This window comes from Glossina fuscipes, unplaced genomic scaffold (assembly GCF_014805625.2).
Source record: "Glossina fuscipes isolate IAEA_lab_2018 unplaced genomic scaffold, Yale_Gfus_2 1, whole genome shotgun sequence".
NCBI classification, from domain to species: Eukaryota; Metazoa; Arthropoda; class Insecta; order Diptera; family Glossinidae; genus Glossina; species Glossina fuscipes.
The window spans coordinates 16,566,234-16,578,825 of NW_023998415.1; the positions used below are offsets into that span (position 1 = coordinate 16,566,234).

Consider the following 12,592-nt stretch of genomic DNA (forward strand, 5'->3'; position numbering starts at 1 on the left):
AGCAGATACAACGATCAATAGTTGGGACTTATACGAAAATGAAGAAAATCGCCTACGCCTACTTAATATTGTAAAGCATTAAAATTTCATTCTTTTGGCAAAAGGTTTGCATCACCCAAAGCGGAACCTTTCAGACATTATCTAATCAATATCAAATGGATGATGGCCATAATAGCTATAGTCAGTCCCAGGCAAATATAATGAACTCACTTGTTCTGTATTGTAGCAGATGAAATATTCCTCTACATATCCCTTCGGTCAACTTGTTCAAAATTTCAAATAAGATCACAAGCCATTATTATGTAAAGCAGAATTACAAATTCCATACTTTAAATAAATTAATTATAATTCAGTGTTGTTGTTGTCAATGTAAAATTATGATTTTCAATTGCATTTCAACTAATGTTCAATTAATTAAACTAATATATATGTATTTTTTGCTCTATTAGTATTCACTGTATATTTAATAGAAGCGCATACGTACATAGATGCAAAACGATTACTCAGCAGTCTTTGTTGTAAATGAGTGATTCACGTTATTTTTTTTTCATGGTAATAAATTGACTTTTATTGTTCTTCTTTTCTTTTTGCATACTTTAACTATTTTTTGTTTTCTAGTTAAACGAATATTTGTATTTAGTTGCTGCAAAAAACTCTGGGGGCGCTGTATTATCTTCAGTGAAGTTGTTGGGATTGCAACAATTTTTTACAAACATCTATCTATTTACATATTTTTATACTCAGCACGGTCGGTGTATTAAGTTTTCCAACCGCATATACTGATTAAGTTATACGCAGTCTTGATACTGGAATCGTTTTATTTTGTAATCGATTATCTGCTGACTCCACAATTCAAAATGGAAAACATTGCCTTGAAAAAGAAAACTAAGCTCAGAATCGTCCCTTTTAGTCTTATCGAATTAAATTAAAAATTCGATAAAATCGCTTCAGAGATTCATGCATAAAAACCTACACTACTGGTTTTGCAGAAAGTTTTTCTACTTCACTTATTATCTTTTACATAACTTGTGTTCCTAGAATGCATTATTATGTCATTCTTTAAGACATGTTTTCTTAATGGTACTTGAATGTTCTGTTCTATAATAATAGTTTACACATAAAGTTATATATATCCACTCGAGCAATTTCGTCTTCTATGTGTATTAAGGGCTGATAGACGTTCTTCACAAAATATAGTTTCGTCAGTGTTGCAGTATGTTTGCCAACATTATCCAGTAAAAAAGGAGGAACAAGTGGTAGGCACTAAAAAAATATTCGGTTTAAACCGAGTATAATATTGTTGGGTTTTTTTTTGGTTATTTTCATTCGTTTTTTATTCGCATAATCAATTATAATATTTAAACATATATATTTGTTGCTTCTGGTCGTTATGTTCAGTTTAAGCTAGAAATACATCTAAGGTAAAGTAAAAGTAAATTTTGTTGTATAAAGTGTGAAACACTGTTCGTATTTATATTATTTTCATGTCATAGATAGCACATACACATCTCTTAATATCGACTTACTTTACCTAAGATCAACCGTGTTCCTAGCTATGATTAGAGAAAAAGACTTTTATATATAAAATAAAAAACGAGAGTTAAATTAGAAAAACTATGGAATCATTGTCTTTTTTACATATATGGGAAAAAGACTCATCATTTAGATGAGGTTGATTATCAAAGAATATACAAATTAATTATGTATTGGATATTCAGAAGCAGTACATAGCAAAAAATGCATTATTAAAAATTGCAAAAATTACACACATAGATTAAAACATCCATAGAAAATATTTTTTACAAAAAAAAAAAAAAAAAAGTAATACTTTAAAATTATTTAGAGGCTTATACAGAAAAACGAAATTAGATTAGAAAATTAGATGTAACTGTACTCATACGAGAAGGAAGATAAACAAAAAAAAAAAAAAGAGAAAAAAAAATTATGTCATGGTACCAAATACAGGATTGTGACGGCAAATACCGGGCCCGTACTCCTCATAAGCAGCCTTAGTATGACAGACCTGATAAAATTCAGGCTGAAAAACAACCAGTTTTGAATAATAAACATTAATATCATTAAATAATAATAACGTACCGTTGATCCCAGCATACTGCCACCGAACCAAACTGCATAACGTTGCATGTGATGAGTAATGACTTGAACATCTATTGGTTTTGGCTTTTAGCAATATAAGAAAAAAAAAAAATTAAATTTGTAGCATCTAGAGAGAAAGTTTGGTTAAGTTAATCATACCTTAATTCTACCTTCCGAAAGATTTTCACTTATGCGTAAACGTGTATCCACTGAACGTTTAATATCCCGCTGCAAACGACGTCCGAAATCTTTAAACATTGTGGATCCACCACTCAAAACGATGTTATTGTACAAAGGCCTTCTCACATCAATCGGACAATTTTGTATAACATTGTCAACGATCTCCGATAGAGGATTAGTAAAATCGGGATTTGAAAATTCTGGATGAAAGAAAATTTCGGGCCCAAGAAAACGTTCGTAGCCTACATCGACTGTGAAGGGTTGTTTTGTGACCGCATTAACGCCCGTATAATTGCGTATCCATTTGCCTGGTTCCGAGTCATATTTCGCAAATTCTTTGGCTATATCGGGACAGATGTAGCAGTGTTTTTCTTTAATAGCTTTGGCAGTTTCTAAGCTCTGCTCAGGCGGTATGCCCACTTCACGTTCACGCAGCAAGCTTTGGATAAATGAGGTGATGTTACGACCGGCAATAGGTATGTGTTTAATGCAAGATCCAATAACATAACCTTCTGCCTAAATTCCAAAGAAATTACTTTTTAACAATTGCCGAGAAAGGAAAAACGTTCAAGTGCTCACCACTGGAATAACATGAGTAACACCGTCGCCACTATCGACCACTATGCCAGTGAGGGTACGCTCCTCGACTGGTCTGGAAGCCCAACTAGCAGCTAAAGCTAAAACAGCCTAAACATATACACAGATAGGCCAAATTATTAAAAATGTCTTTAAAATACCACACACCTGTACGGCTATATAAAGACCAGGAACATTAAATGTCTCAAACATAATTTCAGCAGTGTATTCACGGTTTTCGGGAGTATTTAAGGGAGGTTCTGTCAACAAGAAATAATGATCTTCCGGCTCGGCACGCAGATATTTGAATACGCATTGTTCCAGAAAACGTTCCATTAAGTCCCAATCTTCTACTAAGCCATGACGTACAGGATACTAAGAATTATTTGTTTATTAATAGAAAGAAGTGCAAAGTTCAAATTGATAATTATTATTTAGTCATCTGTTAGAGCCTTTTTCTATACTACCTTAACTGAGTATCCTGTGGCCTCAAATGCTTCGTCACCTATATAAAAATCCAAATCTTCTACACCTTTTGTGATACGTCTTGTATTGGTGTCACCTACTCGTGCTGTTTCTTTTATAGCTATGGCTGAAGGTATTATAAATTGGGGCTCTTTGTTACCTGAGAAGCCCATTTTCGTGTAGCTTTAAATAGAAAGCAAATAATCGCAAATAAATACAATTGTTATATCAATTTATAGACATGCGGTGACCTATTTTTCATCACTTTTTGAATATAAAAAGACATATTTAAACGCGCAGCTCCCCCGCTATCGTTCTTATTTTTCCTTTTCGCGCACACAAATATACAAACCGAGTGCCATGACAACCTTTTTAAGAGTGCACTTACCCGGTGCCCACATCGATAACACACGCCGGTAGTCTGTTGGCCATTATATTTTTATCGGATATTGTCCTAACACTAACTTTATTTAATATAATTCTTATTAAATTTTCAGTTTTATAGAATTAAGTTCGCGAAATTCTACGAATTCTTGCAACCACACCTCGACTAATCAAATGGATGTGTCATGAAAAAAAAAACCAATTCTGCAGATCCAAATTTACACGTAGTGTTCCCCAATTAACAATTTCTTTCAGATACTATGATTTAATTGTCCCCATAAGAGATTTCAAAGAAAAATACCATCATTTTACGATATTCCGTTTTTATACGGTATTTAGCATAAATTATGTATAAATTTGTAAGCACAAGTCTGTAGACTTCAATAAATTAACTACATTATGTGAGAGGAAATGTTCATTGACTATTTGCTCATAAGGTAAATCCAGTGATATCTATAATGCATCACATTCATATACAGTATCCATATGTCATAATATGTATCTTTTTAATGATAATTCAAAAAACAATCTGTCGTCTCAATTCTTTTAGACTGGGGTTTTTTTTTGAATGATGTATAAAACCTGGCAGCCCTATTACAGTATGAATGGTATTGTGAAGTATATTAATGGAAAAAAACGAAATGTTTAAAAGAGTTTTCTTCGAAATTAAGCAAAATTAGCGAAGACACTTTTTAAAAAATATTAAAACCGAAGATACACATCCACGTTAAATCAAGTGATAAATTCATAAAGTGTTTTTATTACTTTGCGGCATTACATTTTCTGAAAAGTCCATAAAAAAAAAAATTAGTGCTATCTGGGGGAGATTTGGGGAAGACAATTATTACAAATGTATTGCGAATAACAGTGAATGTAAAAGCAATCAGCAGACAAATAGCCAGAAAGTTTCGAAAAGCAGGAAATAAGAAATATAGTTAAGCAAAGTTAGTAAATTAATTGAACTATATTAAAGTGCATTAAATTTGCAAGAAGCAAAAACAAGAAAAAGGAAACGCATTCCCAACTAGTGAAGTCATCCAATTTTGCGTCTTACATATATGCAAGGTCTATATCGGAAAAAAGAAGAGGTGTATCGTTTTCGCATTAGCAGATAAAAAAAAAAAAAAAAAAAAATACGCAATCAGTATAAAAAGTTGAAATAATTGATTAAATAAATAAACATTGAAAGAAGAGCCAGTTAAAATTAGCAAACTGAGTGCTTACGAAAGTATGGACTTGAAGCATATGGAAAATGGTATGGGAGGAGGAGGAGGTACTGTCGGAAATACGGGGACCTTGAGTGAAATAGATTTTCAAAGATTGGCTCAAATTATAGCCACTAGTATACAGAAAATTGTACAAAATGGTAACTTGAGCTTAACATTTTTTTATAAAAAACATATAACAACAATAATTTCTATTCAAAATTATAGTTTCTACTATGCAACGTATGGTTAATCAATGCAATACCCCTCAAGATTCGCCTGAATTGAAAAAACAACTGTATGTGTTTATTATACAATCTCATGTGTTTGTTTGTTTTCAAAGCTTAACCAGATAGCTTGCAAGAAACATATAAGGTTTCATATTTCATTTCTCTTTTTGCTTTTGTGTTTTTAATGTTTCTTTAGACATCAAATTATGACTTATACGAATCAAGTGGTGTCCGATACCAGTAATCAGCTTGATGAGGTAGAAAAATGTAGAGAACGCCATTTAAAGATACAGCGGGATCGTTTGGTCGATGAATTTACAACGGCCATAACTGCTTTTCAGGTTGGTATTTTCTTGCTGCTCATCCTCTTTAACAATATTTTACCAAACCCATATTTATCACGACAAAACCTTGTATGATAACGGTGATGCAAGTGCAAAAATTCATTTATCTGGTGCATTGCAAAAACAGAAAGTATTATGACCGAAATATATAGGGCATTACGTTTTTTTTTTTTTTTTAACGTAACTATCCATTATATTATTTTATTAATTAAAAAAATAAGTTATCAAGCTTGGCTATTTACTCACTATTTCGTACATAATATAGAAAAGTTGCAAAGTGTTTTGCTTAGACGCCGGAGGGATGATAAAGCATTTCGAGTAAATTTGATGAATGCATTACATTAATATAAACTAGAGGTTTTTCTCTTCAAGCTTGACTTAATGTTGTAGGTTTGATTGTCGAAACACCATTTTCAGTCTCGGTCTGTACAGCTATAGCAAGAATATGTATGCCGAGTTTAAATATTCAACAAGAACTTGTGGTGCACCAACAAGCGGACATGTACGATGAAACAGATCGAACGATCAGATTTAAAAAAAAGGTGAGGTGCAATTAAAGACTGTAAATGAAAAGACCTTATGTACAGACGATAAGATTACATTAATATTAATTTTGTCATTTTGCCTTTTTTTTTCAATGGTGCATATTAGACGTGGATTCACCTGGTAGTAGTGTTGTCAATATATGTATGTTTTAGTTTTGTAAACATAGTCGGTTAACTAATAATTTCTCAATCGCGAATATAATTCAACTCCGATTGTAGTAATTATTGCAATTTATTTATCTTGTTCTTGCTTGGTTAATAATAGTCACCTATGTAAAATTTTTTTATGATGATAGAGTAAATATTTTGGTATATATTTATGACTCCACGACTCCGTATATAAATTTAGGAAATGGAAATACTGCCTTAAGAAGAATTATATCGACTCCTTTAATATTTGAAATTTTTTTTGTTTTGTCACGTAAGCATAAGTACATTATTACATGACCGTATGGCGTGTTCACACAAAAATTTGCGCAATTCTAACATATACAAACTGTGATAAACGAATGCGACCATAGAACGACCAGAACTTAATTATTAATATATATATATATATACATATATGTATGTATATACGACGATATACGCATATAGGCCGGAAGATAGGCGTATTGTTGTTTTATGTTGTCGGAGAGTACTCTTTTTCATTTTCCTCTTATCATTTATTATATTTATCATTCATTTATAAAGTATGAACATTTTCGTATTTAAAAGTGATTTTAAAGTTACGCTAAGTATAAGCAAAAACTTAATAGAAGTTCATTTCAAAAATATCGCAGTGTTTCCAGGTGGATAGTAATATACAAAAACTTGAAAATAATGCTAAATATTGTACTCCAAAGTAGACAAAGATTAATTTTATAGAAATCAATTGAAATATTTAATAACCGATATAACTACTTAGCGTTTTTAAGAATAGCTTCGAGTTCTGTAGGGATGGATGAAATTCATCATCGCAGTGGTCTACTGGGACATTATATGAAATGGTCAATAGCCGATATAACCACTAAGCATTTTTCAGGATAGCTTCGACTTCTGTAGGGATGGATGAAATTCATTATCGCAGGGGTGTATTGGGACATTCTACCAGACTTTTTGAATATGCTGCAGGAAACATGACGCTTTAGTCCTCCCCAAACATTTTCAACAGGATTGAGGTCGGGAGAGTGATTTGGTCATTCCATGACATTCAAGATATGATCGAAGAATCGTGCTCTCATCGAATTGAATTGAATGCTTCGGGCTATTATCCTGCTGAAATTCTCATAGCATTGGCATACAAATTTGTCCATAGTGCTTTTTTGTCTGAGCTGCTCTCCCAAGAAAAACAACCATTACCATTAGATATCCTCCACTATGCTTTACAGATTTTTAATAAATCTGGCGTGGAATTCTTTTCCTTTTAATTGAAGTGCACTTCTTCCCGCATCATTTCTAAACAAATTTATTTCTCTCTGGTCGTTTCAAACTAAATTTCTCCACTTTTCTTCAGCATTTTGGTTTGAACCAATTTTTATGGACCAAAGCAACGTCTTTCCTCTTCTCCAAATGATCTTTCCTGAGCAAGGGAATTTTCCGAAATATTCTTCCTCGTGGATTAGCACCTAATAAATGTCGATGAACAGTTCGGGGTGACAGAACATTTCTAATTTCATTTGTAATTGCTCTACACAACTTGACGGGATGTCGCTTTGCAGGAGGAATTTTGTTAACTACTCCGCGCCTCTCGACACTTTTTTTTTTTTGGGTGTTTAAAGCACTCATAACAAAGTTATGTGACCGAATTAGTAACATGGCAATAAATTTGTACGTTTTTGCCTGATTTCGAAGCTGATGATCTAGCCATCCTTCTTCATGTCTCCAATGACGAGTTCGACTTATCTAGTATTATTATAAACATCAATTCATATTGCATTTCCTTTCTGAAGTCCACTTTTACAAGAAAATTTTGCAAAGCACTTTACTTTTCCCAACTCTAAAGAGGACGCATCTATTTCACTGTCTAGCTAAAAAACGTACTAAAGCAACATAAAAGCTCGCAACATTTTACTACAAAACTAACTCGCATGCGATTCCGTGGGAATTAATTTTGAACTGTGTTACGAAAACGTGGTGTGAGCACTGTGGAAGTTACCTTTTACATTTTGTATGGCATAGAACGGAAAAATTAATCTCACGCCTATTTTTCCATATATGCAAATATGGATATATGTATATGTATGCATATATGTAGATATATATTCTATATAAATACACATCTACGCATAGTAGTCTGTCCTCTTGTAGGACATGTATGCGAATAAAATTGTTACATCTGTAGATTTTCATTCATATCCACGATCGAAAGTTGCAGATATATTAGATATGTCCTTCTGTTCGTTATAGTCAGAAATATACGTCAAATATCTTGTAAAGTATATATATACATATATATTGTGGGACTCGAGTCGATTTAACAGTATCCATTTGTCCGTCCCTATCTCTGTGTATGTGCACTTGTGTGATTCGCTATGCGAAGATTGAAATGAAACATATACCGTTTTAGTTTATGCACACAATGCGATGCAGTGAATAAATTATTACAATCCGCTCACGAGAACCTAAAAAGTGTAGTTTTATGAGAGTTTCGGAAATCGGTAAAAATATTTATTAACACCAGCTAAAAGATCAATATAAAATTGTTTATGTCGACAAACGTTCACAATAAATTAAATATTTTTCAATACAAATCGCACTCGTATAATGAGATATTTGTAAAACATGGTTTCGCTGCAATCCAGTACAAAATTTGAGATTACATATTGTTATTATACGAGCGTGATGATACAACACAATAAGACTAGAAATAACTAATTAAGGGAAGTTTCAACTAACTTTGTAAAAAAACAAAAATAAATAAATTAAATAAATTAATTATTAAAATTAAATTTAATGAAAATTTTTCTCTTTTTTTGTTTTATTATGAAGTTTACTTAGTTTCTCATTTATATGTAGATTTGGTACGCAATTTCAATCTATCACACCACGTTAGGATATTATATCTAAGTTTAAATTATATTATTTTATTATATTCTTTTCTTTTTTTGTTTTTAATTAATGAAAAACTTTCGTATAGCACACTGGTACGAATTGACCGTGCTATATGAGGGAGACGCCTGTATATATTGATTTGAGGTGAATTGATGATCAGGCCTGTTTTTTTTTTTTTTTTTTTATTTATTCGCTTTCTCACTATACTGCCAACCTATAGGAAGAGATGTAGCTTATTGTTAAACTGAACGTGATAAGAAAAAGAGCGAATATGCGACCATGCTGTGGACACAGTCTCACCGTCCGACCTATACGTATATATGTACATATATTTACTTGTTTATATGTAATGAATTAACTTCATAGATAATATTTTGTGTATTCGCTTACAGTAGGTTCGAGTAAGCATCAAATATTCCTCAGCTTAGTTATGTATTTGATCAGTAGATTTGGGGATCTATGCGGACTATATAAAGGAAAATTTAATTCCTTAAGAAGCGAAGAATTAATCTTGATTAGATTAGCTATAACTCAAAACAAGGGAACAAGCTTGAAAATTATCGAAAACTTTATTCTTTTCGATAGCATATTGATAGCACATCAAAAAATTGAAATCCATTATTGCTTTACATGACTGATATTCCAGACTTGCTTCAATAAATAAAAAAACAATATTTCCTATCGATTTATTGATTAGTGTAATTCATCGTAAAATGCTGCATTACTACAACATTGTTATTAACTTTGATAGTAGGACTCTTATCTTCTCATTATTCTTTCTTTTATATTTACATTTTAGGCTGTGCAACGTAAAACTCTTGATATCAAGATAAATCAAGTGCATCAAGCTAAAGCCAATCAATACAATATACCCAAGCCACCAGGTAGTTCAAATAATACGACAAACAATGGTGGTAATAATTCCTTTTTTGACGACAACATATTTGGCAAAAAATCGCAACAGCAACAGCAGCAACAACAGCAGATGCAAGTGCAAGAAGAAATTGATTTACAAGCCCTGGAAGAACAAGAAAAAGTGATTAGAGAATTGGAGGTAAGGAAAAGGGGAAAATAGCTATAAATAAAAAAAATTGTGACAAATTTATAATGATTTCAATTTTTCTAGAATAACATTGTCGGTGTTAATGAGATTTATAAGAAATTAGGAGCCATGGTTTACGAGCAAGGCTTAACCGTCGATTCTATAGAGTCATCAGTTGAACAAACTAGCGTTTTTGTATCCCAAGCAGCAGATAATTTACGTAAAGCTAGTTCTTATAAGGTACGAGAGAATATATTTTCCAAAAATTATTTCAAAATTCAATTAATGCGTTTGCTTTTTTAGAATAAAATACGCAAGAAGAAATTGATATTGTTTAGCATTTTAACTGTGGTTGCTGTGCTGATATTGATCGTAATGATAATGCAATTAAGGAACTAATTACTGATTATTATTTTTATTTATGTTTATATGTAATATCATCATAATGTGTATAAAAAAAAAAAAAAAAAAAAAAACAAATTAGAAAAAAAAAAAACAAATGGGAACCAAAATTAACACTTGAGTGTATTAAACGATTACGAATGTTATTATATAAACTAAACCAAAACGATACAAGCGAAGACATTCCTCTTCCTAAGGATTAATCAGCCAAAAATTTTGCGGAAGAAACATAAAGGAGAAATCAAATAATCTCAAATGAATTAAAACGTCCTTAACTACATTGATCACAAACATACTTATAGAATTCAATTTCATTTATTATGTATTTCTGTGTACGTGGTTTAGGTCATCTATTCTTTGTTTATTCTTATTTTATTGTAAAAAAAAAAAAAAAAAAAAAAAAAAAAAATTTGCTTCTAGAAGAACCAAAATTGTACTACATCAAAAATATTATCCAAATATTTATTTTATTCATAATTTATTCAGAGTTTAGCTAAATTTTTATTTATTATCTGCTTTATTCATATTTAATTAGAGTATTTTTGTTTTTAAATTTCTTTAACTTTCGAATCGGATACATTATCATCTTATTTTTATATATTGTAGTAATTCATGAATACAAATACGATAATATTTGAAAGTAATTATAAATTGATTAATGAAGAAATTAATAAAAAAATAATTACATTTTAAATACAATAAAATAATTTTATTTATTCCTAGTGAACTTATTTATAATCTTGTACTTTACCTTTTTGAAGTCGAACGTCGCTTTGTGTAAAAATATGCATTGTATTTACCGAAAATATTTATTTTTGTTTTTTTTTTTTTTTTTTTTTATATAAGGATATACAGAGTTGAGGGCGTCTAAGAGGATTTTTTGGTCCATCGTTACTTGAAATCCTCAAAGCCAGAAAACTTAATGAAAATAGTCGCCAAAAAAAAAGAAGAAGCATAACATTTAGTGCTGTATTGGGATTTAAGCACTATGCCTACGAAATGTTTGGGGTGACGGGTCTCAGTATCTCTTGCAGTGACTTTTCATCCAATTTCAAGTAGAGAACATTTCGCCGACAAGTTTCATAGCCGTATTTAAATGCAGTTAAGAGGGAGTTTAGGTCTTTAACTGCAATCGGATAGTTGGCCCCCGTTTGCTCGGACATGTGTTGCTCCATTATTTAAGCAATTAAAAAGTCAAAGGAAGCTCTCGCTGCATAATTTTTAGAGTAGCAAACATAAATGAGCAGCTCCTGTATTTTTGTATGCTGCACGTATGCTGTACGGAAGATATATTAAGTTTGTGCGAAAGTATGCGACACTGAGAAGAACTTGAGATAGGCATACATTTTATTATACCGATCGATTCTTATATCCTAGTGCACTTGACGCACGCATAGTATATTAAGTTTGTGCGGACGTATGCGACACTGAGAAGTACTTAAGATAGGCATACCTTTTACTATACCGATCGATTCTTATATCCTAGTGCGCTTGACGCACGCATAGTATATTAAGTTTGTGCGGATGTATGCGACACTGAGAAGTACTTAAGACGGACATAAGTAAAAAATGAAATTTCTTTTAAAAAGATTCATATCAGCATATAGATTACGTGAAGCTTCCGCGTTAATAAGATCTGCACAGACAGATGGTGAGAGGACAATTGCAAACGTATTTGTGAATGTTGGCGATAAGCAGATTTAATTGCTTACACACCGTCCTTATGACGGAGGAATATCTGGAAACAGTTTGCAATTCTGTTTGATAAAAAAAAAAAGAAAAAAAACAAAAAGAAAGAGAGCAGAATGTCTCTTAATGAGAGAAAGCTCCAATTAATGTAACTAAGCGATTTATCACATATCAAAATGAGGCGCATGTCATCAAGTGCAATACATAGGACGATATGCACACACTTACCTTTAAAATAGTTTGATCTCATCACCATTAACCATATCAATAATCGTAATGATCTTCATTATCGATGATCATTATTATTATTATTATTATTATTATTATATGATATGATTATAATTTTTTATACTCTATAAATAAAAATTTGCTCTGTCATGTTTACAAATACAGCCAAGTT

The 12,592-nt window shown here is 31.5% G+C and overlaps 2 protein-coding genes across 2 annotated transcripts; one reads left to right on the forward strand and one right to left on the reverse strand.

Moving 5' to 3' along the window:
* Positions 1 to 1,600: 1,600 nt before the first annotated feature.
* LOC119645387 (actin-related protein 3) lies at positions 1,601 to 3,890 on the reverse strand. The gene is made up of 7 exons (XM_038045596.1): positions 3,707 to 3,890; positions 3,321 to 3,501; positions 3,022 to 3,228; positions 2,857 to 2,964; positions 2,257 to 2,793; positions 2,098 to 2,181; positions 1,601 to 2,038 (listed from the first exon to the last, which is right to left on the reverse strand). The coding sequence occupies exons 1-7, from the start codon at positions 3,748 to 3,750 to the stop codon at positions 1,943 to 1,945; spliced, it is 1,257 nt and encodes a 418-aa protein (XP_037901524.1). The 5' UTR covers positions 3,751 to 3,890; the 3' UTR covers positions 1,601 to 1,942.
* A 447-nt stretch (positions 3,891 to 4,337) lies between these two features.
* LOC119632178 (syntaxin-7) lies at positions 4,338 to 11,183 on the forward strand. Its single transcript, XM_038024973.1, has 6 exons — positions 4,338 to 5,068; positions 5,136 to 5,205; positions 5,334 to 5,478; positions 9,859 to 10,113; positions 10,186 to 10,341; positions 10,405 to 11,183. The coding sequence occupies exons 1-6, from the start codon at positions 4,933 to 4,935 to the stop codon at positions 10,498 to 10,500; spliced, it is 858 nt and encodes a 285-aa protein (XP_037880901.1). The 5' UTR covers positions 4,338 to 4,932; the 3' UTR covers positions 10,501 to 11,183.
* Positions 11,184 to 12,592: the final 1,409 nt, after the last annotated feature.